This window comes from Procambarus clarkii, chromosome 53, assembly GCF_040958095.1.
Source record: "Procambarus clarkii isolate CNS0578487 chromosome 53, FALCON_Pclarkii_2.0, whole genome shotgun sequence".
In the NCBI taxonomy this organism is placed as follows: Eukaryota; Metazoa; Arthropoda; class Malacostraca; order Decapoda; family Cambaridae; genus Procambarus; species Procambarus clarkii.
This window is the reverse complement of record NC_091202.1, coordinates 24,034,912-24,062,908: the sequence shown is the minus strand read 5'-3', so window position 1 is coordinate 24,062,908 and position 27,997 is coordinate 24,034,912. Positions and strand designations below refer to the sequence as shown.

Here is a 27,997-nt window from a genome sequence, read left to right as displayed (position 1 = left end):
CCTGGGATAACCCTTAGCAGACCCAGTCTAGGGGCCCTGGGAAACCCTCCGGCGGCTCTCGGGTCCGATAGTGGTGACCCTTGCGTCCCTTCTCGCTTTGTGCGAGTTGAGGGTTGCTCTGTCCCCTTGTCTCAGGGTGACTCTCCTTGTTTTTGCCTCTGTCATGCTGACTGTTGGGTCGGTGACACATTCTACCCTGAGTCCTGCGAGCTTTGTTGCTTGTTCGTGACTCCATTCACCCAGTCTGCTGATGAATTCCCGTGGGTGCAGGCAGCTCGCCCGTTGCAGGGTAGGATGTTGCAACACGCTTGGGTTTGTCGCTTCCCCGGACGCCCCGATGCTGCCCCGCTTTGTGTAGGGACCCAGACTTGGGGGTTTTGGTCGCTTCGGCCTTGGTTCCTTCCACGCCTCCCTTGTTTTTCCCCCTCCTGCTTCCTGCCCCTACGCATCTGCAGGCTTCGGGGTCGGGGCAGGACTAGAGGTTCTGAGACTTGGGCAGTTTCAGGGGTCTTCGCCTCTCGCTCTTTCCTTAATCCAAACCGTGCCCCGTTGCTTTGGGGGTGTTCTGGAGTGCCGCTGTGGGGAAGTCATGAGGTTTTTCCCCGCATTCTAGGGTGGGAGCTTCCTTCGCTGCTCCCCTCCTCCTCTCCAGCATGGGTGCCTTGGCCGCCTCTGGCAGCTACGTACTCATAGGCTTGCGTCAGGGCCCTTCAGGGCCTAGGTTCTGCAGGTGAGTTGGTGTGGTTTAGCGTCTCCTTCGTCTTGACGCTGTTTTTGTTTTTGGAAGTAGGAATGGGTGTACATACGTACTTGAGAACGTGGACCGTACCATCCGAGGTGCCTACTGCAGGGCTATTAGCCCATACAGGGCAGCTCTTGTTCTCTCCACCTGATTCCTTCCACGGTTCACGGGTGTCTGCGGGTGGCCTCTTGGCCCTTCCGAGGCGGCTCCTGCCTGTACTCCTTCTGCCCCTTTCCTATGCTTGTCTAACCTTGCTTGAGTTCGGGGCCCCGCCTCCACCTTGTTCCACGGTGCAACGGTGGGGGTGCCTGTTCGGTGGTACGTTTTCCTGTGTCGAGGGTGTTTTGTGCTCGCCTCCTTGTGCTTGCAGGATTGGGTTCTGGCTCTTTGGTTCCGCCTCTTCCTTGTCGTTCGCCTGACGAGCGGATTCTGTGCTTCATGGGCGCTCTCGTCTCTGCTCTTGGGGCTGTGTATGGGGTCAGCCCAAGTTGGGCTGCCTAATGTGTTCCTTCGATTGCCTGTTACACTGCACACGTTTCTTCTACCGTCCCTGTGGCTCAGTTGGGTGCTTGGTTTCCGCCTGTGTTCCCTTGTGTGCCACTCGTGTTACGATTTATCTTTATCTTCTGTCGCTTCCTCGGGGAGTGTGGTGACGTTTTGCTGCGGTTTTGGTATTGCGGCTGCGTGTAGGGGTTGGTTGTGGCATTTTGTTCAGCCCTTCCGTGCTCCCTCTGGAGCACTTGTCCTTGCCCTTGTCTCCTTCCTTGCTAGTCTTGCTGTGCCGGGCCTGGTTTTTCCATGTTCCTTGGATTCTCTGTCCTGTCCTCGCCTCGTTGTGCTGGCTGGGGATGAGCTTGGGGTCTTCGTCTCGCCCCTCGCCTATCCTCTGGTTTCGGTTCAAGTTCCAGAGCCTAGTGGGCTCCCTTCCTTAGTGTTTTTCACGGCTGCCCCAGGGTTTTTCTTGACGCTGGGGCTTTGGGGGGACAGCTCGGCCTTGGGGGCCTGTAGGGTGGGTTCCCGGGGTGGGGTGGGGCTAACGTGAGGGGCCTCAGGCCCTGAGGCCCCTAGCTTGCGGTTTTGTGGTGTGGGGTTTTTCTGTTCCCCCTCTCCACACGTGCTTTGTGTGCGTCGGCCCCTCCCTTTGCTTGGTTTCCTTGTCTATTGTGCCCGTTGCTTCCATCCTGTCGGTGGGTGCTTTTCTACGGTCTTCGCCCCTTTTTTCCGGGACGGGCCTTCTCCGTCATGTCCCCCTCTTCTTGGGGTTTCTGCATGACTTTTGGTCTCTGGTGCGACGGGGTTTTTGTGCCTTAGTTCTTTGTGTTTGCTTCTTTTTGTTCTCGAAGGTTCGGGACGGTTTTGCTCCTTCCCGTTTTCTAGTACGTCTGTCATCGTTCGGTTGAGCTTCCCTCTGGTCCTTTCTAGGGCTATTGGGTCCTATTCCAGGCAGCTTCTAGGTGTTTGGCCTTCTTGTTCCTTTGTTCATATCTCTTCTCTTAGCGCTGTCTCGGCGCTACTAGTTTTCCTGGGGGCGATTTTGCTCCTCTTATTGAGTCTTTTCACTCCTGCCCTTCTGCGGGATGTTGGTGCGGGGCGGCTCCTTATGCGGGTTCCTTCCCTGTCGGCTGCACTTGTGGCGGTGGACTTGCACGCTTGTGGCATTTTGGTTTTGGTCCTGCATTTTCTTTTCCCTCCTGGGGCTGTCATAGGATTGGCTTGCGGAGGATGTAGAGGCGCTTGGGGCCGTTCCTGGGTCTGGCACCTTGGTTTCTGCTGCTAGCTTTCGGTATCGATGTTCCTTCTGCGCCATTTTGCAGGCTGTCTCATGCATTGTTTCACCTCCGGCCTGCTCATGCACTGCCTGTGCCGTTCTGGTCTTTGGACAGGGTGCTCTCCTGTTTTTCTTCTCCTTGGTTGTTGTGGCTCCTTCGGTTCAGGTTTGCTTTGCTTCGGCTCTCTTTTTATGTTGGCATTGGCCTCTGGGGGTCGTGTGGCAGAGCTTCATGCTCTTCTCAGGCGCAGTGGTTTTTGGCTCCTATGGTCGTGGTCATAGGTTTCTTCGTCTGCAGCCGTTCTCCTTATTTCTGGCGAATGATGTGCCTGCTGCTTTCCAGAGGGGTCCTTGGGTTGTTGTCTCGACTTTGTTTTGAGGAGTGGTTCACCAACCACCTCCCGGGTATGTCCCCTTGTTTTCTTAGGTAGTCTTTGGTGAAGTAGCTCCAGGGAGCCGTAGGGGCTCCCCCTAGAAAACCAGCGTTGAATGTAATGAAACGCCATTTTCTGGGCGAGTCCTGGAGGCTCCCCGGCACCCTTCCGCCCTCCGGTCGGCGTTTTTTTGCGGTTTTGATATCCAGCCTCAGAACTGGGGCGGGGATTGCCGGCGCGGGGGTCTGGGGCTCCCCCTTCCCCCTCCCGGGGAGGGGGGAGCTGCGCAGACAATGCGGCGCGGCTCGTGTGACGTCATGCTTGTTAGTTCGTTTTCCTGGGGGAGTTCTGTCCACTCGTTTGTCGATTTTTGTTGTTAACCAGAATAGAGGTTTGTTTTGTGGTGCTTACCTTTCTGGGTGCCTGTCCCGGTCGATGGCAGATATAGAATGCTCCAAATCACATGTGCAATTCTATGGGCCATTGCTCCCCGTGCCTCTCTGAGGGGGCCAGGTTCTGGCTCGTGGTCCCCGGTTGGCCTAGAACTCCACCCACATCAACTGATGCAAAATAGTTAGGGTATCCATATCAGCCATGGATAGCTCCGGGAAGCCTCCGGGACTCACCCAGAAAATGGCGTTTCATTATATTCAATGCTGGTTTTTTTTAACAAGTCCTCTCAGAAATAAAGCAGTGCATATAAAGAATTGCATCTTCTGGTGAGCCACTCTGTAATTTTGTTCCTTCACTGTTCTTGAATTAGAGAATCCTCAATTCCATGGGAATTGAGGGTTTTCTCTTTGGGGTGGCTCATAAATGAGGTTCAAATTTCATTAAGCAATTGATTGTTTTGTAGGGATTTTGATTTCTGGTGGGATGTTCTCGATTTTGGGTTGTTCTATGACTTATCTTGTATAGGTAGTCAGAGTCTGGTCCTGGTTCTCGGTAGGTCTCAGAGGCCTGGTATGTATCCTAAGACTTAATTTCTCCATGTTGTAGTTTTGAGAAGCTACTGAGTGACCCATCAGATGGGAGCATTTCATTACATTCATTGCTTTATTTTTGGGTAAGGGATTATATGGATAGTTCTTAGATCTTGGAACTCTTGACTGTTGAGCTATATATGAGAGTTTTCTTTAAGTCATCATAAATGCCAGAGAAGGGATTGAGAGTTTTCATAAATGCACATTCTGTTGTCATTCTGGGCTGGATTGAGTATCCCTAGTACCTTATATTACTGCAAGAGGTGTTTGAAAAATTTATGTTGGTACTCTTGGTAGAATATTTTCCCGCTGGTCTGTTCACTATCTTGTCTTTAGCCACAGCAGATCTTATATTAGTGGCCAACCAAATGATTCTGCTCTAAAAGGTTATTTTTATACTCGGTATACTCAGTCGGATTATCTCACTTTATATTTGTTTTTGCAGTAACGGCTGATCAGTTATGGAAAGGTGTGACAAGCGTAAGCAATGCTGGGAGGAAACAAGGACGTGGGAAGGGTGTCGGCAGGAAGATTGCCAAAAATCTCAACAGAGGACAGATAATTGGCATAGGTGAGTAATACTACAATTAACACTAGACTGATTTTGAAATGGATATTTATTACTTTAATGAATATATGTCAGAGAACCAAGGTGCTATTCAGTATATGTTTGATATTTTGCATTGCTATGTTAAACATTTGGTCTTAAGTTTTAATAAACTTTTATAAAATAGTTTTGTAAATACAAACGGCCAGGTGCTTCATGAACCCGTCGGGGCTGTAACTCATCAGATAACTTGTGTTTGTATATGTGGTCTGTCATTCTGAAAATCTGGGGGAAAAAATCGACAAATTCATGGCATAAGTTCAACAGTATTCTGTTTGTACTCACCAATACGAGAAGTCCTGATCCACTTGCTAACTTGATTATCGTTGATGATGGAGCATTGTTATTACATGGAAGAGGTGATGTGGTGGATGTAAACTAGGAGTTCCTCTCTTAATTTTTTCTTTTTGCTAATTTTCTTGGCCACAAATCCTACAAAATCTGCCCCGTCATCTTCCTCAGGATAGAGACCTGATGACAGCAAAATTTTGTCCAACCATTTCTTAGTGTAACTTTACTTGTCCCATGCATTAGGAATAGTCCAGATAGTTGATTTTATTATGTGGTATCATGTAGACTTGAAAAAAGTCCTTAATTGTTCCTGGCTAATTATGATGACATTTGGCAAACCTCTTGTAGTGATGCTTAACCCATGCATTGCACACCTGTTTTTGGCAAAAATTTCATGGTGCAGTTGTTAAGGACATATTTTTGTTGTTTTTATAAATGTTCAGGTAGTGTTAATGTCAAAATGTTTCCAAACTAAACTAATTTCATTTCAAAACACAAAGAGTGATGAAAACATTTAAAAACATTAAAATATAGCCTAATTAAAAAAAAATAGACAGCTCTCAAAATGACATTTGTTGGCTGGCGCAGTTGAGGGGTTAAGGTTCTTAATTATTCCTTGATCCATGGGTTGGATCAGTGAAGTTGAATTGGCTGGTAAGAATGTACAAGAAAATTACCAGTAGCTAGTAAATGGCTAGTAAATGTGCCATTTACTGGCTCATCACTTAGTGGATGTGTTACACTATTATCTAGCAGCAGCACAACTTTGCTGTTCTGTGGGAGGCCAACACTTTTCAGGTGCTCCTTCACCCTCGGGGACAAAGTTCTTATTAAACCACTCTACAGATACTACTCAAGACATCCACTCACTTGACTGGTCCTTATAAATCATAGGAAGACATCTAGCTGACTTTAAAACCCTGGGGGTTTTTGCTAATCCCAATCACAAGTACAGTACTTAAATACTCGCCAGCACCAGTAGTGTTAGCAGACTGCCTTTCACGATGTATGCTAATGAACCTAATGCCATGGCGGATTTTAAAGCTTCGGAGCCATCCATCACTGTATACACACTTTTCAGGAATTTTCATTGATTGGTGAAACTCGCGTGCTTTTTCCATGAGCACCCTGCCTGCCACTGGCTTCTTCGTCTCCTTACGCTTCTGTTTGTACCACTGTTACACTGCATTATCAACACACACCACTTTTGCTTTACTTACTACCTTCCTATTTCATATTGCAATATCACTTCCACTTCTAGAGAAATAGTACAAAATTATAGGTTTAGCCTTAAGATAAAAACTGTGCTCTTGCTAATGCCACATTCAGCGCTCGCAACACTTTTTGGGACTTCACTCGTGACCTTCTTAAATTAATTATTTCAACTTTATCAAATGTCATCACTGACCTCTATCTTTTACGTATCCTGCTTGTTGAAGCTTTCACTGACACAGTGGGTGCATTTGGAGTTGACATCGTGCATGGATGTTCCTAGATTGTGGTGATATATCCAACACATAGAATGAACACTCCAGTCTCATTACAAATCAAAACAATTGGCCATGAATCTGGGGCCTCACGGTAGAAGGCACTAGAGTGGTGCCCGACACGGTCAGTGGGCAAACTAGGCTCATTCACCCAAACACCCCCACCCCCCACCACCCTGGGCAATGAGGCCTAGTGGACGCTTGCCTGATGAGCTGCCTGAACTATTATATATGAACCTTGCACTATCCGAACTTCGAGTATCCGAATCAACCCAAATTAGGAAACTGGCATTTTTGGATACATGGCGTTCATAAAGCACATGGCTGTCTGTATTTAAATAATTGATATTTTATGCATTGCTAATTTTTGTCTTTTTAGGTTCGGAAAACATGGTGTGGCCAGGCCTGAATGCACCTGTTATACGTGGCAGAGAACTTGTTCAGCAGCAAAAGCTTCCAAAAGATGAGGAAAGGGAAGCAAAGCTCATCAAAATGAGGAATTCTATGGGGTCATTTCGTGCTCTCCGAATCAGTCCTCTTGAAAGAGGTTGGTCAGGCACTAAGATGCCTGGAAGGAGCATAGGTCCACCAGATCCCATTGGAGAAGGTAATTTTGATTCCTTTGAAAATTTGTGAAAACTCAGTACTGTATTCCTGATCCATAAAATTGCAATGGAAAATAGTGTTAGATCTATTAGATTAATTTCTTATTGAGTGTGAATATTTAGATACAAAGAGGGACACCATGTTTGTAGATGTTGTACCCACGTACCCCGATATGCAAGCTATAGTTTGCGCATTCCTGAAAGGGGACATGTACCAGTCAGTTCACTTTCAGACATACATGAGCGTGTGGAAGGATAATGGGCGACCTAGTACAGTATTTTTTTTGTATTTTTGGCCATGCCATTAGTCTTAACTTTTAGCAATACCTTGCACTTAATGCACACACTCACCTTACATCACTTCTCACTTTGTTGGTTGTAGGGTCAGGAGTGTCATGCTTTCCTCCATAAGCAGGGTTTTTCGTTCTTTTGGCTATTGGGTACCTTGTTAAACGATTCACAGGTCATATTCCAGGAAAAACTAGTGGGTAAGGCTTGCCATGTGCTATGGGAAGGGAAAGCTCTAAGCCTGCTAACAGGAGTCACTATAACACCATATTAAATAAATATAAAAATCACTAAACTCTTTGAGGCTTGTCACCTAAACTCGTATACGTTGCAAGTCATCTGTTCCTGTACCCACCTGTGTAAAAAAACAAAACAAAACTAAAGATTACCATTCATATTAAATGGGAATATGTTGCACTAGTCTTTGCATTTCATAATCTATGAGACTATGGATATTGTCCTCAACTGACCCCGTATGATTGAATCACTTGTACTGTAGTTGTATTCATTGCAGCTTTGGTCCTCATTTACTCTTTCTCCTTTATGTATAATTTGTTTCCATTGATTCTAGCCATGGCAATGCCTGTGGCATAATTCACCAACATAATCTCAGATCTTAGAAGCATATTTATGTAACTTATTCAATAGTTCTTTAATTTCCCCTCTTCTACTCTCAGCTCGTAGCATTTTCTTCAAACCTGTTCATAAGCAGATGTTTCGCATAACTGTTCTGTTTGTTTTATTTGCCAAATTATAAATTACTTTAGCAGAATATGTATTTCCTGTGGGGAGCCCCTTGAGGCTTCGTAAAGCTCTCACACTGATACAGTGCCATACTACTAGATGCCATCAGTCATAGAGTTCTTATTGGCCTATGAACACTTTACATTTAAAGTTAATCGTGTCTACCACCACCAGGGAAGGCACTCAGAAAGTCAGTGAAACAACACAGACTACTGCATGGTTAAACCTGAGATCACAGCCTCAAAAACTGCCAAAAGAACTTCACCAACTATGAAAACAAACAACCATTGTTTTGTCTGGCACTGTATCAGCGTGATAGCTGCAAGGAGCCTCTGGGGTCTCATCCAGTAATTGGCTTTCATTACAGTCGAAGCTTGTTTTCTGGGGGGGGATCCCCTTCGGCTCCTCGAAGGTATCAAGGCTGATAAGATATTAGACTTTGGCATCAGTCAATGTGAATGGAGTTCTAGGCCTACCGGGGACCATGAGCCAGAACCTGGTCCCCTTAGAAGAGGCAAGAGGAGCAATGGCCTATACAAACCCCCATGTGGTTGAAAGCATTCTATGTCTACCATCAACTGGGTTAGGTACCCAGAAAGGTAAGCGCCCCAAAACAAACCCCTATTCTGGTTAAGAAATTGCTACCGAAAGCCGAAATAGTGTACAGAACTCCCCAAATGGAAATGAGCCAACGAGCCTGACGTCACTACGTCACTGCACTGCTGTCTGCGCAGCTCCCCCCTTCCCTGGGAGGGGGAAGGTGGAACCCCAGAGCCTCACATTGGCTATCCACACCTCAATTCTTTGGCTGATGAGATTGGAAACGGCCATGTGACTCTGCTTCTGTTTTCCTGTCCTCCAGCTTTGTGCCTTGTGGTGTGGTGCTGCTTCTCTGGTGAGGGTGTGAGCCAGGAGTAATTTCACATGTACTCGGGCTGCATGTGCCTAGGGTCACCTTCCCTAGGTGCCCTGTAAGTGCTGCCCTTTGAGCTTGGGGCCACCTTCCACAAGTCACCTTGGGATCTACCTCTGCTAGGTCTTTTGCTGCTTGGTGATTGACCACCACCCTTAGTGTGCTGGGGTGTTTCATGCAACCTTGTTTGCCTTTGGGTAGGGGTAGCACTGATAGGGGCGCAGGGTACTGCACAGCTAGTTTTCACCTCTCATAGTGGCCAGCTCTGTTCCGCCTGGGTACGTTGTCCTCTTGCGAGTTTTTTCTTTTGTTTTTGTTTTCCTCCCTGGTGGGGGTTTCTGGCCTTGGTTTTGGTTTCCCCCTAGTGTTCTTGGTGGTCCCCTGCTAGGCCCCCATGAGTGGACACGTCCCAGGGGGTTCGGCTTTTAGCAGTTTTCTGGGTAGACTTGGGCACCAGTTAGCAGTACTCCTGCCTGAGCTTCCCTAAGTGTGTTCCTGTCTAAGGGCCTTGGGAAACCTCACTGGGGCACTTGGATCCAAGGGATGCGTCCCCTAATCTAAGGAAAAATGGTCTCGGAGACCACTCTGTGTACTGGCTGTGCAAAAATGATGATGTAACTTTCTTGAAGGTGATTGAAATCCTGGATAAAACTCCTGCTGAAAACAGAGAATCACTAATAAATGCCTGCATAGCAATTTCTAATGTCTTCAAACAAACTGTCCATGAAACCCAGGTACAAACAGACGTGGTGTAGAGCTCAGTGTCAGCGGCGCCTAAGTAGAGCACGGAGTTGGGGACGCTGGAGAAGAGCGCAGAGTCGAGGGCGCCGGAGCAGAGCGCGGTGTCGCAGGTGCTGGAGCAGAGCGCGGAGTCAGGGACGCCGGAACAGAGCGCCGTGTTGATGGCGCCGGAGCAGAGCGGGGTGTCACGGGCACCGGAACAGAGCAGAGTGTCGGGGGTGCTGCAGCAGAGCGCGGTCCCTGGCAATGGGAAACAAACAACAAGGACCCAAAATCTGTCGGTATTACAAATGGGGTACCTGTAAGCATGGAAGATTGGGAAGAACAAATGGAACATGTAAATACGATCACCCTTGAAAGTGCAGAAACTTCCTCAGTACGGGTAAATGTACCAAAACCTGTGAATTCTTTCACCCAGAAATTTGCAAGAACTCTTTAGCCAGGAAAGAAAGCTTCAATTTGGAATGTCCAGCTTTTCATATAAGGGCTACCAGGCGAATATAACCAACAGACCGCCACTATGAAAACAGCCACAACTCCATCGACCAGGATGATTTTTTAGTGAGAGAGAGAGGAAAAGAATGGCTAAAAATGTCCAGACTCTACCACTATCTTGGTTAAATGCTAGAGAGGGTGCAAACACACTGGCCTTCCTACCAGAGCCTCAGATATTAACACCAAGTAAAGCATTTAGAACTTCCACAAACACGATAACATCATTTATATTTGCCAACATCCAGGATATTAAAACACGCATATCCAACAAAGTTCATTTTATAGATGGTCTCCTTCATGAGGCAAATGAAGTGTTTGCAGCCCTAATGGAAACTCACACAAAGGACTACCATGATGGTGAAATATGGATCGCAGAGTACAATCTTTTCAGATGTGACAGGAAACACCAGCTACAGGGTGGGGTCAGCATCTACATCAAAGACACACTCATCTATACTGAGCTGCTAAACACCACAAATAATATGGTGGAAGTGCTGATAATCAAAATAGAGATCCTAAATGTAGTTATTGTCCTTGTATACAAGTCATCGGGGGCAAACCCTCAGCAGTTTAAAGACCAACTAATGAAAATAGAACACTGCTTGGAAAACTTTACAAATCCAGCCCCAAACATCATCCTGCTTGGGGACTTCAACCTACGGCACCTGAAATGGAAGCACCTGGCTAATACAGTAATATCAGAAAGAATACCAGGAAGTAGCCTAAATAAACAGGCACATGCAAATGACCTGCTACGGATGTGCGACAGGTTTGCCTTAAACCAGCAAATAGTAGAACCGACTAGGAAGGAGAACATGCTGGACCTCATTTTCACCAATAATGATGAATTGATCAGGAACATAATAATTACAAATACCTGTTACTCAGATCACAACTTAATTGAAGTTCTGACAAGCATGGGGAATAGATCTTCAAAATCAGTCCCGATTCTCGGTGGAGGAGACTTCAGGAAATTCAACTTCAATAATAAACAGGTAAACTGGGAGCAAATAAACCAGGACTTCACAGAAATAAACTGGGAAGAGCAGCTAGAAAATTTAAACCTGAACCAATGCCTGAAAAAAATAAGCTCAGTAGCACTAGAAACATGCTCAAACCGCATACCCCTAAGAAAAAAAGAGAGATGCAGATTGGAATGGGAACGTCGTTCCCTCTATAGGCGAAGAAAAGAATCGCGGAACAACTTGAGCATCGTACCCTATTTCAAGATTTTGAAGAAGCCATAAACAGTATGCCTTTGCACTCTGCACCAGGCCCTGATTCTTGGAACTCCATATTCATCAAGAACTGTAAAAAACCACTATCGCAGGCCCTTCACATTCTTTGGAGACAAAGCCTAGATACTGGTGTTATCCCTGACATACTAAAAACAGCAGAGATAGCACCACTTCATAAAGGAGGAAATAAAGCAGAGGCAAAAAATTACAGACCGATAGCACTAACATCACACATCATAAAAATCTTTGAGAGTGCTAAGAAGTAAGATCACAAAATATGTACATGGAATCACAGCATCTGCATAACCCCGGACAACATGGTTTCAGAACAGGGCGCCCTTTCGTATCACAGTTGTTGGACCATTATGACATGGCATTAGATGCTGTGGAAGACAAACAAAACACTGATGTAATTTACACAGATTTCGCAAAAGCCTTTGACGAATGTGATCATGGTGTTATTGCACATAAAATGCGTTCAAAAGGAATTACCGGAAAAATAAGCAGATGGATCTACAATTTCCTGACTAACAGAACCCAATGTGTAATAGTCAACAAAATAAACCCATCAACCAGTGAAGAGCTCAGTCTCCCAGGGTACTGTGCTTGTTCCAGTACTTTTTCTCATCCTCATATCGGACATAGACAAGAACACAGTCTATAGCACTGTATCATCCTTTGCAGATGACACTAGGATTTTCATGATGGTAGGCAACATAGAGGACTCAGCAAACCTCCAATCAGATGTAGATCAGGTCTTTCTATGGGCTACAGAAAATAATATGGTGTTTAACGAAGATAAGTTCCAGCTCGTGCGCTACGGAAAAAATGAAAATATAAAAACGGAAACCATGTACAAAACTCAGGCAAATCATAACATAGAACGAAAAGGCAATGTAAAGGATCTGGGTGTATTCATGTCGGAAGACCTTACCTTTAAAGAACACAATAAAGTAGCCGTCACAACTGCAAGAAAAAGGACAGGTTGGATAACAAGAACTTTTCACACTAGAGATGCTATACCGATGATGATACTTTTCAAAACGCTAGTGCTCTCGAGAGTGGAGTACTACTGCACAATGATAGCCCCTTTCAAAGCTGGAGAAATTGCTGACCTGGAGAGCGTGCAGAGATCTTTTTCTGCTAGAATCCATTCGGTAAAACATCTAAACTACTGGGACCGACTAAAGAGCCTAAATCTGTATTCCCTTGAGCGCAGGTGGGAGAGATACATAATAATTTACACGTGGAAAATATTAGAGGGACTGGTCCCAAACCTGCACACACAAATAACATCACATGAGACCAGAAGGCATGGCAGGATGTGCAGAATACCCCCGTTGAAAAGCAGAGGTGCAACAGGTACTCTGAGATAGAACTCTATCAACATCAGAGGCCCAAAACTGTTCAACACGGTTCCACTACACATAAGGGGCATAAAGGGCCGACCCCTCACAGTGTTCAAGAGAGAACTAAATAAGCACCTCCAAAGGATACCTGATCAACCAGGCTGTAATTCATATGTCAGTCTGCGAGCAGCTGCGTCCAACAGCCTGGTTGACCAGTCCAAGCAAATAGGAGGCCTGGTCGACGACCGCTTTTGGTTGTTCCTCCCGGAGAGGTCATGCCAGGGCTCCGAGTTCCTTGGCCGTGGTAGGCAGGTGGTGCCATCTTTAGAGCCGGCACTGCTTTCAGACCCGCCTTCGTCTGGTCAGCACAGTGTTCGCTCTGCTCGTCAGTTGGGTTCTCGACAGAAGCATCAGCCCTTTAGCGATTTGTCCCATTGAATGGGGGGAAGAGAGCCTCCCCCCATTGATGGGTGGGGGAGGCTCGTGCTGTTTGCTCACGCCTGGTCTCATGATTTGTGGGCTTTTCAGGTTGTTTCTGACGGCTTGTGGAGGCGTTGGGTGGCCCCTTCCCCTTCGGTGGGTTTGGGGCCTGCCTCTTCTCCTGCACTGTGTCAAGTCTGGAAGTCTGTCAAAGCGCACCCACCTCTGGAGTGGGTGCACTTTGGTGTGGTCAAAATAACGAAATCCCTCAGGTGGGTTTCCCGTCTGTTCCCACTCTTGAAACGGGACTATGCGGTGTCCCGGATGCATTGCTGAGGTTCATTCTGGATTTGTCTCGTCTGAACCCCGGGGTCTATTGCCCCTCCTTTTGGATGACTAGTCTGTCCCAGGTCCAGCTTCTTTTGGAGTGAGGCGCTTGGATGGTGTCCCTGGACCTCTGGGACGCTTATTGGCACACCCCGATTCATCCGGGGTTCTGGGACTGGCTCAGTTTTGTTGTGGGGCGTCAGGCTTACTGCTTTTGTTGCCTTCCATTCGGCTTGAACCTGGCTCCTTGCGTGTTTACATGCCTTACCCGGGTCGTGGTGGCCTGTCTGCGTCGTTTAGGGGTTCAGGTTCTGGCCTCCCTCGACGACTGGTTGATGTGGGCTCCCAGTCAGTATGCATGTCTGCTCGCCAGGGGTTTGGGTCTTTCCTAGCTCGCCGGGTTCGAATTCCTGATGACCTGGCGGAAGTTCCATCTGGTTCCCTCTCGGGTTTGGTCTTGGTTGGGTCTTGTGTAGGCCTCTCGGTCCGCTTCCTTGCCTCTCCCTCCGGTTTCTCTGCTTCAGCTGCAGTCCCACCTTCGCTTATTTTTGGGGGCTCCCGGGTCACCCGGCAGATGCTTGAGGGTTTGTTTGGGAGCCTGAACTTTGCTGTGTTGGTCTACCCGCCGGGTCGTGTTTGGGTAGTCAAAGTCTAATATATCCTTATCAGTCTGGATAGCTCCGGGAAGCTTCCGGGTCTCGCCCAGGAAAATGGCGTTTCATTACATGCAACGCTGGTTTTTTGCACTGAATGTTTTTTTATATATTTCAGATAATTTTGAAGGATTTGACACAAAGGTACTGGAACTGAAAGTTGTAACATGTATGACTGCAGTTTTTGGAAGGAAACGACGAATGAGCATGTTTGTTGTAACAGGAAATGGTAATGGTTTAGGTGGTTTTGCATTAGCCAAGGCGACAACTGTGACAGATGTCATCAGAAAAGCGAAGAATGTAGCAGGACAAAGATTGCTTTACATTGAACGTTACAATGAGCACACAGGTGAGTCAAGCTAAATATTTTGATCAATTAGTTATTTTTTACCAATTAACTCTACACAGTTGAAGTGTAGCCCTTCAACTGTGCATAACAACAGGGTCACTGCATTGGTGGTGTGCACAGCAACCAGGGGACACTTTTAGTTCTAGTGCAGATTTAAAACTCCCTTGGGTATACTGGACTTACATCCACTTCCTCAGGTCTCCAGTAAACAGATACCATCTAGGAAAAAATCATTGGCTCCCCTTCTGGGTGTAAGGGCCGGGATACTAACACAGCACATTCAGCAGCAGCTCACACCATTGCCATGCAGCCCATGCTTACACCATCATTTAAAGATGAAATAAATGAGTACAGTATTTGTAATTATTTATTGATGATAGTGACATAGAAGATCCCTGATTGTGATAAAGATTATATTCAAGGTTCAGATATCAGTAAACCCAATGCTAGTGATGTTCCCAAAGTAAGGAAGCAACTCGTCCTCTTAATAGGACATTACATTTTGATGTATATAGTACTTAACGTAAGGTCAAAACTGTCATACTAGAAAATAATAGCGGGGCACGAAATGACATAATGTCCCATTTTCTGTGGGGGGGGGGGATGTTCTGTGGTTTGTTAGGATAAGGCATTTTAATACGATAGTTTCTTATTGTTGTTGGGAAGGCTCGCGAGAACAAGCTGGAGGAAGACAGCCACAGCTGCTGGTTTGATGCCTCTATGCATCATGCAATGGGACCTCATGTTTCTTTAAAAAATAAACTTATGGAAAATTATTCATATTCATGATTTAGTGACCAGGAATTTGATGATAATGGCACAGATGTGGTTAGTTAGCATTCTGTATAGTATATTAAAGGCTTTTGCTGCATCAGGTGGTGGTGTCCGTTGGTAGCATGTGGTGCTATGCTGTGCTTGGATTTCATTACCACACCCACTAGAACTGCTTATCGGTTTAATAATAAAGAATTAATAATAAAAGTATTTGAGAGAGTGATCAGGTGTCAGGTCACCAGTTTCATAGAGACTAATGACCTCCACAACCTAGGCCAACATGGATTTAGAACTGGAAGGTCATGCCTCTCACAACTACTTGACCACTACGACAAAATCACTGAGGCATTAGAAGAAAAACAGAATGCAGATGTGGTATACACGGACTTCGCAAAGACATTTGATAAATGTGATCATGGAATGATAGTATACAAAATGAGGTCAATCAAAATAACAGGTAAAGTAGGGAGGTGGATACTCAATTTCCTGTCAAGCAGAAGAGAGTAACAGTCAACCAAATAAAATCGAGTCCATATACAGCTTTGTACCTCAGGGTACAACCCTTGCACTACTGCTTTTCCTTATTCTCATATCAGATATTGAACCAAAATACAAGTCACAGCTTTGTATCATCCTTTGCAGATGACAGAAAAATCAGCATGACAATTACCTCTGCTGAAGACACTGAAAAACTACAAGCATCTATTAATAAAGTTTTCAACTGGGCAGCAGAAATACAGGGAATACAGAGAACATAAACGGCATACATATACGCAATAAAGCATCTAAATTATTGGGATCGTCTCAAAGCTCTCCAAATGTACTCAATAGAAAGGAAATGAGAGAGATATTAAATAATATACACATAGAAAACACTGGGGGGGCCAGGTCATAAAATAGAATAGAACCAGTGAGGAGCAAGGGTGCCATAAACACAATCAGAGAACACTGTATAAACATTAGAGGTCCTCAGTTGTTCAGCATCCTCCCAGCGAGTATAAGAAATATTGCCGGAACAACCATGGACATCTTCAAGAGAAGACTAAATAATTTTTTTTAAGAAGAGCCAGACTAACCGGGCTGTAATTACCTAAGTGTAGTTACAGGATGAGAGCTACACTTGTGGTGTCCTGTCTTCCCAGCACTCTTTGTCATGTGGTGGATATGTGGGCCTGCGGGCTGCTCCAAGTAACAGCCTGTTGAACCAAGCTCTCACAAGTCAAGCCTTGTCTCGGTCCAGGCTTAGGGAGTAGAAGAGCTGCCAGAACCCCATCAAGTAGGTATCAACCAAGCAGGTATACATTGATATTATAGTGACATAAAAAATACTTTGTCACTTATTACTAGAATATAAGTTTAACTTAAAAATTAATGAGTTTATTTATTAAACAACAATAATATAGGATTTATTTATAAAGTTAGGACAGTGTATATTAATAATAAGGTGAATACACTGGGTCATAACGTTCTCTCCGGCTTGGTGGGCTTGTCTTGTCTTCTTATGTTGCTCTTACAGTGCATTGGTTGCAAGGATCAACATCCCTGCAGCCTGGTCTCTGGGCTGGCACTCTAGTTTAGAAGGTTATCTTGAGGTTATCTTGAGATGATTTCAAGGCTTTAGTGTCCCTGCGGCCCGGTCCTCGACCAGGCCCCCACCCCAAGGAAGCAGCCCATGACAGCTGACTAACACCCAGGTACCTATTTTACTGCTAGGTAACAGGGGCACTAGGTGAAAGAAACTCTGCCCATTGTTTCTCGCCGGCGCCTGGGATCGAACCCGGGACCACAGGATCACAAGTCCAGCGTGCTGTCCGCTCGGCTGACCGGCTCCCGAGGGCCCCATCACCAAAGTGTGTTTGATTATATTTAACATTTGATTTTTGTTTTATACTTTCTATTTATTGATACCTTTGAATATTTCATATTATTATAGAATGCTAATATCATTTGTCCTGTTTACATAGTGCTTCACGACTTCTTCACCCAGTATGGTTATACAAAATTGTTTGTCAAGAAAATGCCCAAGGGATATGGCTTGGTGTGTCACCGAGCCATTCGCTCAATCTGTGAAACCATCGGCATCAAGGACATTCATGCTAAAGTTGAAGGATCCACCAATGTGCAGAATCTCACTAAGGCCTTTTTCTTAGGCCTTATTAATCAGGTAATGTACATTGGTTTGAATTTTTTTGCATGTTTTGAACAAACCCAGTTGCCTTTCTGCAGTGATTTTGAATGAAATATCCTGTTGTGTCCACCTGTGTACTTCATCTTGGCAGCAGTATGAAGTTTCTTGGCAGTCCTTTCATTATTTCTTATCCCTTCGTAGGTTTACTTCTGTCTCTGATAATGTTGTCTTGGCCTTCCTTTCGTGGTTGTTCCAGGACTGTTATCTTATGCAGAATACTGGCGCCTCGTATCGTGCAGCACTGGCGGAGCCGCTGCAGCTTGCGTTCGTCATTGATGCTATTTCTGCACCGTTCTGCAAGCTGTCTTGTGCGTTGTTTCACCTCCATCCTGCTCATGCGCCGCCTGAACTGTCCTGGTTGTTAGGACTGGGTGCTCTCCTTTCTCTCTTCTCCTCTGTTTGTGGTGACTTATTCGGTTCAGGAATATTTTCCCAAGGCTCTTTTTTTTGCTGTTGGCATTGGCCTCTGGGGGTCGGGTCGGGGAGCTTCATGCTCTCCTCCGGCACAGGGGTTTCTGCTCTTTTGGTCCTGGTGGTAGGTTTATTCGTTTGCAACCGTCTCCTTCTTTTCTCACGAAGAATGAGACTGCTGCTTTCTTTAGGGGTACTTGTGTTGTTGATTCTTGGTTGGTCAGGTTGCAGGTGCATCATGTGTTGTCCGGTTGAGGCTCTCCGCCGTTACCTGCACGCCATGGCCTTGGTGGCCGGGGATGCGCTTTGGGTTGACTCGGTTTTCCTTCTTTCCTGTTACAGGGTTTGGGTCAACCAGGTCGTCCGCAAGGTTATTTGGTCCAGCCAGCCCGCGGTCTATCCTTGTGCCCACGACGTTCGTAAGTTTGCCATATAACTTAGGAAGTTTGTTCATAAATTAGATGGCAGTCAGTTTGAAGACTGGCTGCCGTCTTTAGTAACATGTCTTGGGCTGATATTCGGGCACAGGTTTTTTTGAGGTTGAACAGGCTCCTGGCCGCTTGCTACCTTGTCAATGTTCCTGGGCCTAGTCGGGCTTGTGTTACATTGGGTCTGCGGTTGCAGCCAGTTGTCTTGACTTCGCATTGAGGAGTGAAGTCGAGCGTTGAAGTCCCCCGTATGGAGCGAAATGCTTATAACCATATGGGGTTTCTATAGGCCATTGCTCCTCATGCCTCTCTAAGGGGGGAGAGTCATGTCTCTTGTGGTCCCCGGTCGGCCTAGAACTGCATGCACATTGACTGATGCCAGTGTCTAATACATTCATGTCATCCAGATTAGCTCCGGGAAGCCTCCCGGTCTCACCCAGTAAATGGCATTTCATTATATTCAATGCTGTTTTTTTTAACTCCTATTTAGGTACTAGACTTGACAGAAATGAATTCCAGTCTCGTGTTTGTCTCATTGTGAGGTAAGACTAGGTGACAGAAATAAGTCACTAGGACTGCATCAGCCCTTCCATGTTATTTATGGGAAAAATTATTATAACATAGGGCAAGTCCTCAGTGAAACCAGTTTAATTAATCTTTAATAATTACAACAGTCTTATAGATTTAAACAGATGATGAATCCTCATAGTTTATTTTGTTATTTTAGGTTAAAAATTTTATTTGATAAAATGTGGACAATTATCTCTAACGTAAGCTTCTCCTGTTCCTGTATTTGATCGATTATCTGATGTTACATCAGAAGCCCATAATCAGAAGTATCAGAAGCCCATACATCATAACATCAGAAGCCCTCGTTTGATGTTACACAAGATCTAGAATGCTGTTCCGTCAGGTAGGCATTTTGTTTGCAGCCAGCTCCTCCTTTTCTGGCAGAGAATGAATTGGCCAACTTCTGGAGGGGTCCTTTGGTTGGTTAGGCCTGGAGGGCATCATGTGGTGTGCCCGGTGATGGCTATTTGCCTTTGCTTTTGTGCCACTGTGTCTACCTCAGTAAATGCTTTGTAGGTTCCTCCTCACTAGTATATACCAGTTTTATTTTCTCTGGATAGTTAGCTTCAGGGAGCCACAAGGGACTTCTCCAAAAAACTGGTGTTGAATACTGTATAATGAAACCCGTGTTCCTGAGTGAGCCCCAGTGACTCAATGATTTTCCCCTCCCAAGTCGTCAATTTGGAATGTTTTGTGTATACATTTGCTCCAGAACTAACCGCTCGAGCCAGTGGACAGCATGAGCCCATCCTTCCCTCCATCCCCAAATGAATGGGAGGGGTGGGGAGAATGAGCTCTTGGTTGTTTTGAGAGTCAATTGTTTGTTTACATTGTTGGGGTATTTCATTCGGTGGATTGCAAGGCTTTGGTCTCTTTTGAATCCAGTCTGTGTTGGTTCATTGACTTTTTGGGTGTCTCCTGGTGAGGTGGCAGAGTGTCATCTGCTCCTTGTGCCTCTTGTGAGGGGGGCCAGATTCTGGCTGCTGTCCCTCGTAGGCAGAACTGAACTCCATGGAGTAGAACAACTTCCAGAACCTCATCAAGCAGGTATCAAGTGGGTTTGACTGATGCAATCTAGTAGTTGGGAACCATCTCAGTGAGATAGATTCTGGGTGCTACTAGGGCTCACCCAGAAGTTGGCATTTCATTACATTCAGTGTTGTTTTCTGCGGGGAGCCCCGTCGGCTCCCTGGAGCTGTCAGACTGATATTAGTTATATTAGTCTGGGGCTTCGGTCACATGGAGTTCTGCCTACTGGGAACCACGAGCCAGAACCTGGCTCCCTCAGAGAGGCGCAGGGAGTAATGACCTATGAAAACTCCACTCTTTGAATGTGTATTCATGTCTGCCATCGGCCGACATTAGGCACCCAGAAAGGTAGGTGCCCCAAAACAGACCCCAACTGATAGAAAATTACAACCCAAGACTGAACAGAGCCTAAGTACTCCCCCCAAGAAAAACAAGGCAACAAGGAAATCGCCATGAAACCGATGCGCTGCTTGTTACCTGGTTGATTGCCTTCCCCAGGGGGGGGGGGGGCGCCCACCTGAGCTGGCTGCCTGCTCACTAGTTCGTCGACTGAAGCCAACTGGGGTTGATATCTCCTCCGGCCTCAATTTCCCGTCAGGATTTTGCCTTTGCGGCGTTACCTGCTTTGTGTTGGGCGGTGGCCAGGAGTAAGCGGTACTTCAGGCTGCATACGCTTAGGGTTCTCTTCCCTAGGTGCCCTGAAAGTACTTCCTTTAGGTCTCAGGGTTATAGGGTTATATTCTCTGGGGCTTTCGGGTTCTCACTCCCATAGGGGTTGCTGTCACTTGTCATTGAACTCGCCCTTGGGATCTGCAGGAGAAGGGGGTCTTGGTGTTTTTGTTTAGACCTGGGTAGGGTGTGTTTGTTACGGGTTGGGGCGCACGGTGCTGCATAGCTCGCATACTGGCAGTGGCCGTGTCTCTCTCTGGCCTTTTGTTGTGGTGCACTTTTGGGGGTTTTCTTTTAATTTCTTTTCCCTGTTATTTTCTGCCTGGTGGAGGGCTGCCTGGCTTCCCATTAGGTGCACTTAAATTCCATTCGGTAGTTTTCCACTCCGCCCCCGAGGTTGCTCCCTTCACAGGGGTCAGTTTGCCTGGTAAATAGACGTGGTTCAACAGACTTTGCAGCACCAGTGCCTGGGCTTCCCGTAGGGATACATCCACCCTGCGGGCCCTGAAAACCTCCGTCGGGGCTTGGGTTTACTATAATTACTATATTTACTGGGGTCTTCTGAGTCAGTGGGGTTCTGAGTCCCCTCTCACTTTGCGTGAGGTTGAAGGTAATTCGTTGCCCTTGTCTCAAAGTGACGATCATCTGTTTTGCCTCCGTCATGCTGCTTGTTGGGTTGGGGACACCTTCGATCCGGAGTCGTGTGAGGCTTGTTCCAGGTCGTTATCCAATTTACTCATTCTTCTTCGGAAGTTCTTAGGGGTCAAGTAGGTATGGTAGGTATTTGTTATTGCAATGTTATGCTGCCGGCTCCCAAACGTATGAGGGTTGTAGAGTCAAGGCAGGGCCTAGTTGGAGATGAGACTTGAGTGGGTCCGGGGGCTGCCCCATTCGTTGTGGGGGACTGAGGCCCTTGAGCCTGATCCTTCCGCCGAGGCTTCTGGATCTTATCAGCAGACCACCTTCTTTTGTGAGTTTCCCTTGAACTCTGCTTTTGTCTTCAAGGGTGGAAGATGGCTCTGTCCCGGAGCCTGGTTTTCAGGCTTCCGGGGCTGGGGAGGGAGTTGGCTTGGAGCGCTTGGGTCCCGTTTGATCGTGCCTGGGCCTTGTTGCATTCGGGGTGGGGGTTTGCTGTTGCAGGGTTCGGGGTTTTCGTATACCTGCTTGATACCTGCTTGATGGGGTTCTGGGAGTTCTACTCCCCAAGCCTGACCCAAGGCCAGGCTCGACTTGTGAGAGTTTGGTCCACCAGGCTATTGCTTGGAGCGGCCCGCAGGGCCACATACCCACCACAGCCCGGCTGATCCGGAACTTCTCTTAGAAAACAGTCCAGTTTTCTCTTGAAGATGTCCACGTTTGTTCCGGCAATATTTCTTATAGTCGCTGGGAGGACGTTGAACAACCGCGGACCTCTGATGTTTATACAGTGCTCTCTGATTGTGCCCATGGCACCTCTGCTCTTCACTGGTTCAATCTTGCATTTTCTTCCATATTGTTCACTCCAGTACGTTGTTATTTTACTGTGTAGATTTGGGACCTGGCCCTCCAGTATTTTCCATGTGTATATTAATTGGTATCTCTCTCGTCTCCTTTCTAGAGAGTACATTTGGAGAGCTTTGAGACGATCCCAATGATTTAGGTTTTTTATCTCGTCTATGTGTGCCTGTATATGTTCTCTGTATTCCCTCTATTTCAGCAATCTCTCCTGCTCTGAAGGGGGAAGTGAGTACTGGGCAGTACTCAAGACGGGACAACACAAGTGACTTGAAGAGTACAACCATTGTGATGGGATCCCTGGATTTGAAAGTTCTCGTAATACATCCGATCATTTTTCTGGCTGACGCAATATTTGCTTGGTTATGCTTCCTAAACGTTAGATCGTCGGACATCATTATTCACAAATCCTTTACATGCTGTTTTTTTACTATGGGAAGATTCGATTGTGTTTTGTACCCTGTATTATGTTTCAGATCCTCATTTTTGCCGTACCTGAGTACCTGAAATTTATCACTGTTAAACATCATGCTATTTCTGCTGCCCAATCGAAAACTTTGTTGACATCTGCTTGTAGTTTTTCAATGTCTTCAGCAGAGGTAATTTTCATGCTGATTTTTGTGTCATCGAAGACACGGACAGAAGGACGACACGAAGCTGTGACGTGTATTTTTGTCTATATCAGATATGAGAATAAGGAACAGTAGCGGTGCAAGGACTGTACCTTGAGATACAGAGCTTTTAACATCGCTTGGACTCGATTTTATCTGATTGACTGTTACTCTTTGTGTTCTGTTCGACAGGAAATTGAGTATCCAGCGTCCTACTTTTCCAGTTATTCCCATTGACCTCATTTTGTGAGCTATCTCCCCATGGTCACATTTGTCGAACGCCTTTGCAAAGTCTGTGTATACAACATCTGCATTTTGCTTTTCTTCTAGGGCTTCTGTGATTTTGTCATAGTGGTTGAGTAACTGTGACAGACAGGATCTTCTTCCAAAGGTTTTCCACCTCTCGGATTTCCCTTATGGAGGTTCGGGATGCATGCCTTTACACCCCTGTGCTTCCTCATGAGGTTGACTTGCTCCAGTTGCACGCTCAGGTCCCTTCCCTTTTGGCTGCCTTGGTTGCAGAGGATTTTCGCGCTCAAGGGCATCTGGCCTTGGTCTTGTGCTTCTTTTACCTTCCCGAGCTGTCCTCAGACTGGCTTGTGGAGGATGGGGAGGCATTGAGTGCCGGGTGGCCTCAGTTGCTAGGGCATCGGCGGCATTGCTGAAACTGTATGCGCAACTCCGGGAGGCGGTGTCTCTGTTTTTTTGCCTCTTGACTTGCATGTCGGCAGGCTGTCCTCGTGCTCTTTTGATTTGGCTTGGGCCCTGGCTCTTAAATTTTCGTCTCCTTTCTGTTCATTGTTGTTCTTGAACGTGGTTGTTTCTCAGTTTTTGCTGGCAACTTCTGCTAGTCTTTCTTTTTGTCCTCTTTCTGAATTATTGGTGATCCAGGGTGGACATTCTCACGCTTCCCGGAATGGTCAGCCAGGGCTCAGGCTTCTGCAGGTCGAGGTATGCTCTTAGTGCCAGCTTCTGTGCCGGTGCCGCCTCCAGAGCCATCTTCATCTGGTTGGTGTGGTGGTCGCTCTGCACGTACGTTGGCTTCTCGGAAGAGGCGCCGGCCCTTTTGCAGGTCGCCCCATTGACGTGACGATGGGGGGGGGGGGCAACCTGGCTCTGTTTGCCCACACTTGGTCCCTTGATCTGTGGGCGTTTCGGGTCATATCCTCCGGCCTGTAATGGCGATGGGCGGCTCTTCCTCCTCTCAGAGGATCGGGGCTGGCAGAGCAGGCTTCTTCACCTTCGCTCCATCAGGTCATCTTAGAGTGGGTGCGCTTGGGCGTATTCAAAATGACTTTGTCCCTTAAGTGGGTTTCTCCCTTGTTTCCATTGCAGAAACGGGACTGTTCAATGTTCAACAGGAATGAATCTTCGGTTCATTCTGGACTTGTCCTGTTTGAATCACTGGATTCCTTGCCCTCCTTTTGGATGACCACTCTGTCCCAGGTCTGGCTGCTCTTGAAGCGGGGTTCTTGGATGGTATGTCTGGACCTCTGAGATGCGTATTAGCACATCTCTATTCATTTGGGGTTCAGGGACTGGTTAGGTTTTGTGGTGGGGTGGCAGGCTTACTGCTTTCGTTACCTTCCATTCAGGCTGAATCTGGCACCTCGTGTTTTCACGCATCTTACCTGGGCCGTGGTGGCCCCTCTGTATCTGCTAGGTGTTCGGGTGTTGGTTTACCTTGACGACTGGTTGGTGTGGGCTCCCAGTCAGTTTGCTTGTCTGCCCACCAGGGTTTCCCAGCTCGCTAGGTTCAGGTTCCTGGTGAACTGGAGGAAGTACCATTTGGTTCTGTCCCAGGTTTGAACTTGGCTGGACCTTGTTTGGGATTCTCAGACGACATCCGTGTCTCTTTCTCCTGCGGCATTGCTCCAGCTGCAGTCCTGCATTCGGCTGTTCCTGAGGGTGTCCCATGTCACTAGGCGGTTGCTCGAGCAGCTGTGTGGGAGTTTGAACTTGGTTGTGCCAGTTTACCCTCTGGATCGGGTTTGGCTTCGGCATCTGTTCTGATTCCTTCGGGGCCGTTCCTTCTGCCACTCTTGCTATCCCTGGGTTCGTCCTCCGGGTGCCTTGCGTCGGATGCTGCATCTCCGGCTTCCTCTTCGGGTTATACGGTGTTCGCTACAACACCACAAGAAATCTCTTGTATTTGACTTGTAGTCACTCCATGTGAATCATTAGGCTCAGGGGGGGAAGGGCCATATTCACTATCAGTGCTGCTGAGAGGCAATATTTGGCAAATATTCATTAATCACTACACATGAAATTATTTGTACTTCAAATAGCTTCAGACTTGAGTAGTCGCTTTATATATTTCACTGCTTGAAGACTAGTACCAGACTGAGGAGTGACTGGCGATAGAACTCGGCGTGTGCAAACACATTGCTGTGTTACAACATATATTTGATTTTTGATTGTCAAATAGACACACTATATCTGGAACAGAATATAACTGACAAGAGTTCTTAAAACATGTCTTACATCAGCACCTATAGCTAAAAAAATATTAAGGAAATACAACATTTCAAAGTTATGATTAAATTAGCAGTTAAATTGACCCCATTTTCATTCTAGTATTAAAAAGGCCTGGGTATCATTTTGTATATCATTAATTTTATTTTCCCATATTACATTTCCAATCAGTCTCCATACTGGTGTTTTCACATTTCACAGTAGTGGTACACCGGATAAATAATGATGATGATGCTAATGATTTAACAATTTCAAATTTACTATTTCCAGAAAACACACCAACAACTAGCAGATGAAAAGCAGCTGAACCTTGTGGAGTTTCGTGAAGAGAACCTGAATTTTCCCAGGGTAGTTGCAGCACCTCAGTCAAGCAAGGTGCGCTTACCAGAGGAAATACCCACCAGCGAAGAACTTGATTTTACACGTGTAAGTTAACATTGCTCCAATTGCAGATTTAGATATTTGTTCATTTGTTATTAATTCTAAAGAATTATATTTAAAACTTTTTAATTTCCTCATAATGTTGGATTGTGTCCTAATTTTAGAATTTTTAGAGATTCCTAGTAGGTATGCATTAGTTTATTATAGAAATTACATATTTTTATACTTTCCTTTTGGAAGAATACATTTATCCAAGTAAACGACCTGATCGACCTCTTCGAAATTTGAGCCACTGAGTATGTCTGGGATGAATGAATGTCTTCATTCAATAACTCCCTGAAGTACCAAACCTGGGTACCCCAATTTTTAAGTACTCCACCAGGATCTATTGAATCATAAGTGCCTACTGAAGACCAGTACCAAAATCTGCACTCCTCATTTGAGGCAAGGGGAGTCTGGGAATACATAGATCAACCCAGACCACAGAAAACAACCCACCAGAAATGTATAGTACCCAAAACAAGCAACTGTATGGAAAATATTGGAAACCCTGATACAAAATTATATGTATACTCGTGTTCCAGAACCAACTACTTGTTAGCAACACTTGCTCACCACCAGATGGCAGCACCAGTGACTTGGGGTCCCAGCTCACTGCTTCAGTCAGTCATGCACCTGGTTATACGTACCCCAGGTGTCCCTGCTGCTCTTTGTCCTTCTGAGCTCCGCTAAGTGTACTTGTCATTGTTATTTTTCATCTTCATGTCCATGTTTTTTCAGCTGCACTATTGCATAATCCTCAGTTCTCTATTTACTTCCATTACTTTCTCTAGAAGGTATCTCTAGCCATTTATGACTAGAGGTACCTTTTCTAGTTGTCACTGGCATTACCCCAGACTATGGTTAGGGTGTTCTCTAAGTGGGGTTGGGAGTGTGTCACATGGGGTTTCCTTCTTTCAAGGTTCCTTGCCCTGGGTAATGCTGGTGCCTGTTCCCCTCTGGAGCTTGATGGTTGAGATGGACTGAAGTGTCCTAAAAAAGCAGTATGAGGACATGTTTAGCACCCCCAATATACAGCATGAAAGTGGAAGATCCGGACAGCTTCTTTATGCTTGATATCCAAACTCCTGAAAATGTAACCGATATCAACATGAACGCTGCAGATTTTGAAAAAGAAATTGAAAACATGCCCATGCACTCAGCCCAAGGTCCAGACTCATGAAATTCAATATTTATAAAGAAATGCAAGGTGCTAGTAGCACAGGCACTCAGTGGGCAGGAAGAGCTTGTACACAGAGGATATACCAGAAGCATTTAAATCAGCAGATAAAGCTCCTCTTTGCAAGGTAAGGTTACCTTGAGGTGTTTTCGGGGCTTAGCATCCTCACGGCCCGGTCGTTGACCAGGCCTCCTTAGATATACGGAAGAAGCAAAGCATTGTCTAAGAATTACATACCAGTCGCACTAACGTCCCATATAATAAAAGTTTTTGAGAGTGTGATCAGGAGTCAGATTTCCAGTTTTATGGAGATCAATGACCTCCACAACCCAGGCCAACATGGATTTAGAGTGGGAAGATCATGCCTCTCGCAGCTAATCTCACATGTCACGCCTAGCTCTGGCCTTAAGGAGTAAAAGCACTCCCAGAACCCGCATCACAATATGATCAAGATATGGTGTTTCTCTTTTGAAGGTGTGCTGGGGATTTGTTATTCTTGGCTCCTGTTATCAGTTTAATCCTCCTTTCACCGTATGTTCCATGATTCCGGTGGTAAAACAAAGGCATCACCAAACTTGAGGCTTTATTGATCATATAATTGCAGTGTAATAACCTGCAATAAGACAAGCCATACGGTTTACAAGCCATATGGTTTACAAGCCATACGGTTTCAGCACCGTATATAATAAGTAGTTTAACAACAAGCTAGTATTGCTTATAACATTAAGCAATATGTTTAACAATAGGTAGTTTAACAACAAAAATAACAATTATTGTCATTAACAATAAGCAATGAAATTAAACAAAGAAAGTAATTCCTGACTCAGAGATTCGGGTAGAAATTACATTTTACCAACCTTAACGCAAGCTCGACTCGGCTGACCTGACGATCAGAACACGTCTGATTTGACGGTCGAGCGAGCGTCCAGCTGGTGTGACATTAGCTCTGCCCCCAATACAGGAGCTATGAATGTATGACATTTTACCACAATTCCATTGGCTTTATTTCATGTTTTGTTCCCTACACTGGGTTTGTGCCATTGTATACCCCAAAGTTTTCATTCTAAGGGTATTTACTCACTCACTCACTCACTCACTCACTCACTCACTCACTCACTCACCCGAATGATAAAGGTGGTTTTCATGAGCGAAATCGCGAAATGAGGAACTGTTAGAAAGGAAGTGCTGTCTAGCAGGTGTAGAGAAGTTCAAAAGAATATTCTTGCAGAGGGATATGACAAGGGAAGAGAGAATGCAGGCAGCAGACGCGAGGAAGGAGCGCAGGGAGAGAGAAAGGAATCAGGGAGCCACACCCCCGATCCTTACAATCCTAGAGGGGAATGGGGAACCCTTCTCAAACAGTGCATTAGCCAC

At 46.0% G+C, this 27,997-nt stretch overlaps 1 protein-coding gene across 1 annotated transcript in view; it reads left to right on the top strand.

Annotated features, from left to right (window-relative positions):
* Window positions 1-27,997, top strand: part of mRpS5 (mitochondrial ribosomal protein S5) — a 59,656-nt gene that overhangs the window by 22,241 nt on the left and 9,418 nt on the right. Inside the window, exons 3-7 of the mRNA XM_045756519.2 lie at window positions 4,313-4,438; window positions 6,632-6,859; window positions 14,144-14,374; window positions 17,113-17,312; window positions 25,294-25,449. Of these exons, the coding sequence (XP_045612475.1) occupies window positions 4,313-4,438; window positions 6,632-6,859; window positions 14,144-14,374; window positions 17,113-17,312; window positions 25,294-25,449 (941 nt within the window). The remainder of the gene's footprint in view (window positions 1-4,312; window positions 4,439-6,631; window positions 6,860-14,143; window positions 14,375-17,112; window positions 17,313-25,293; window positions 25,450-27,997) is intronic.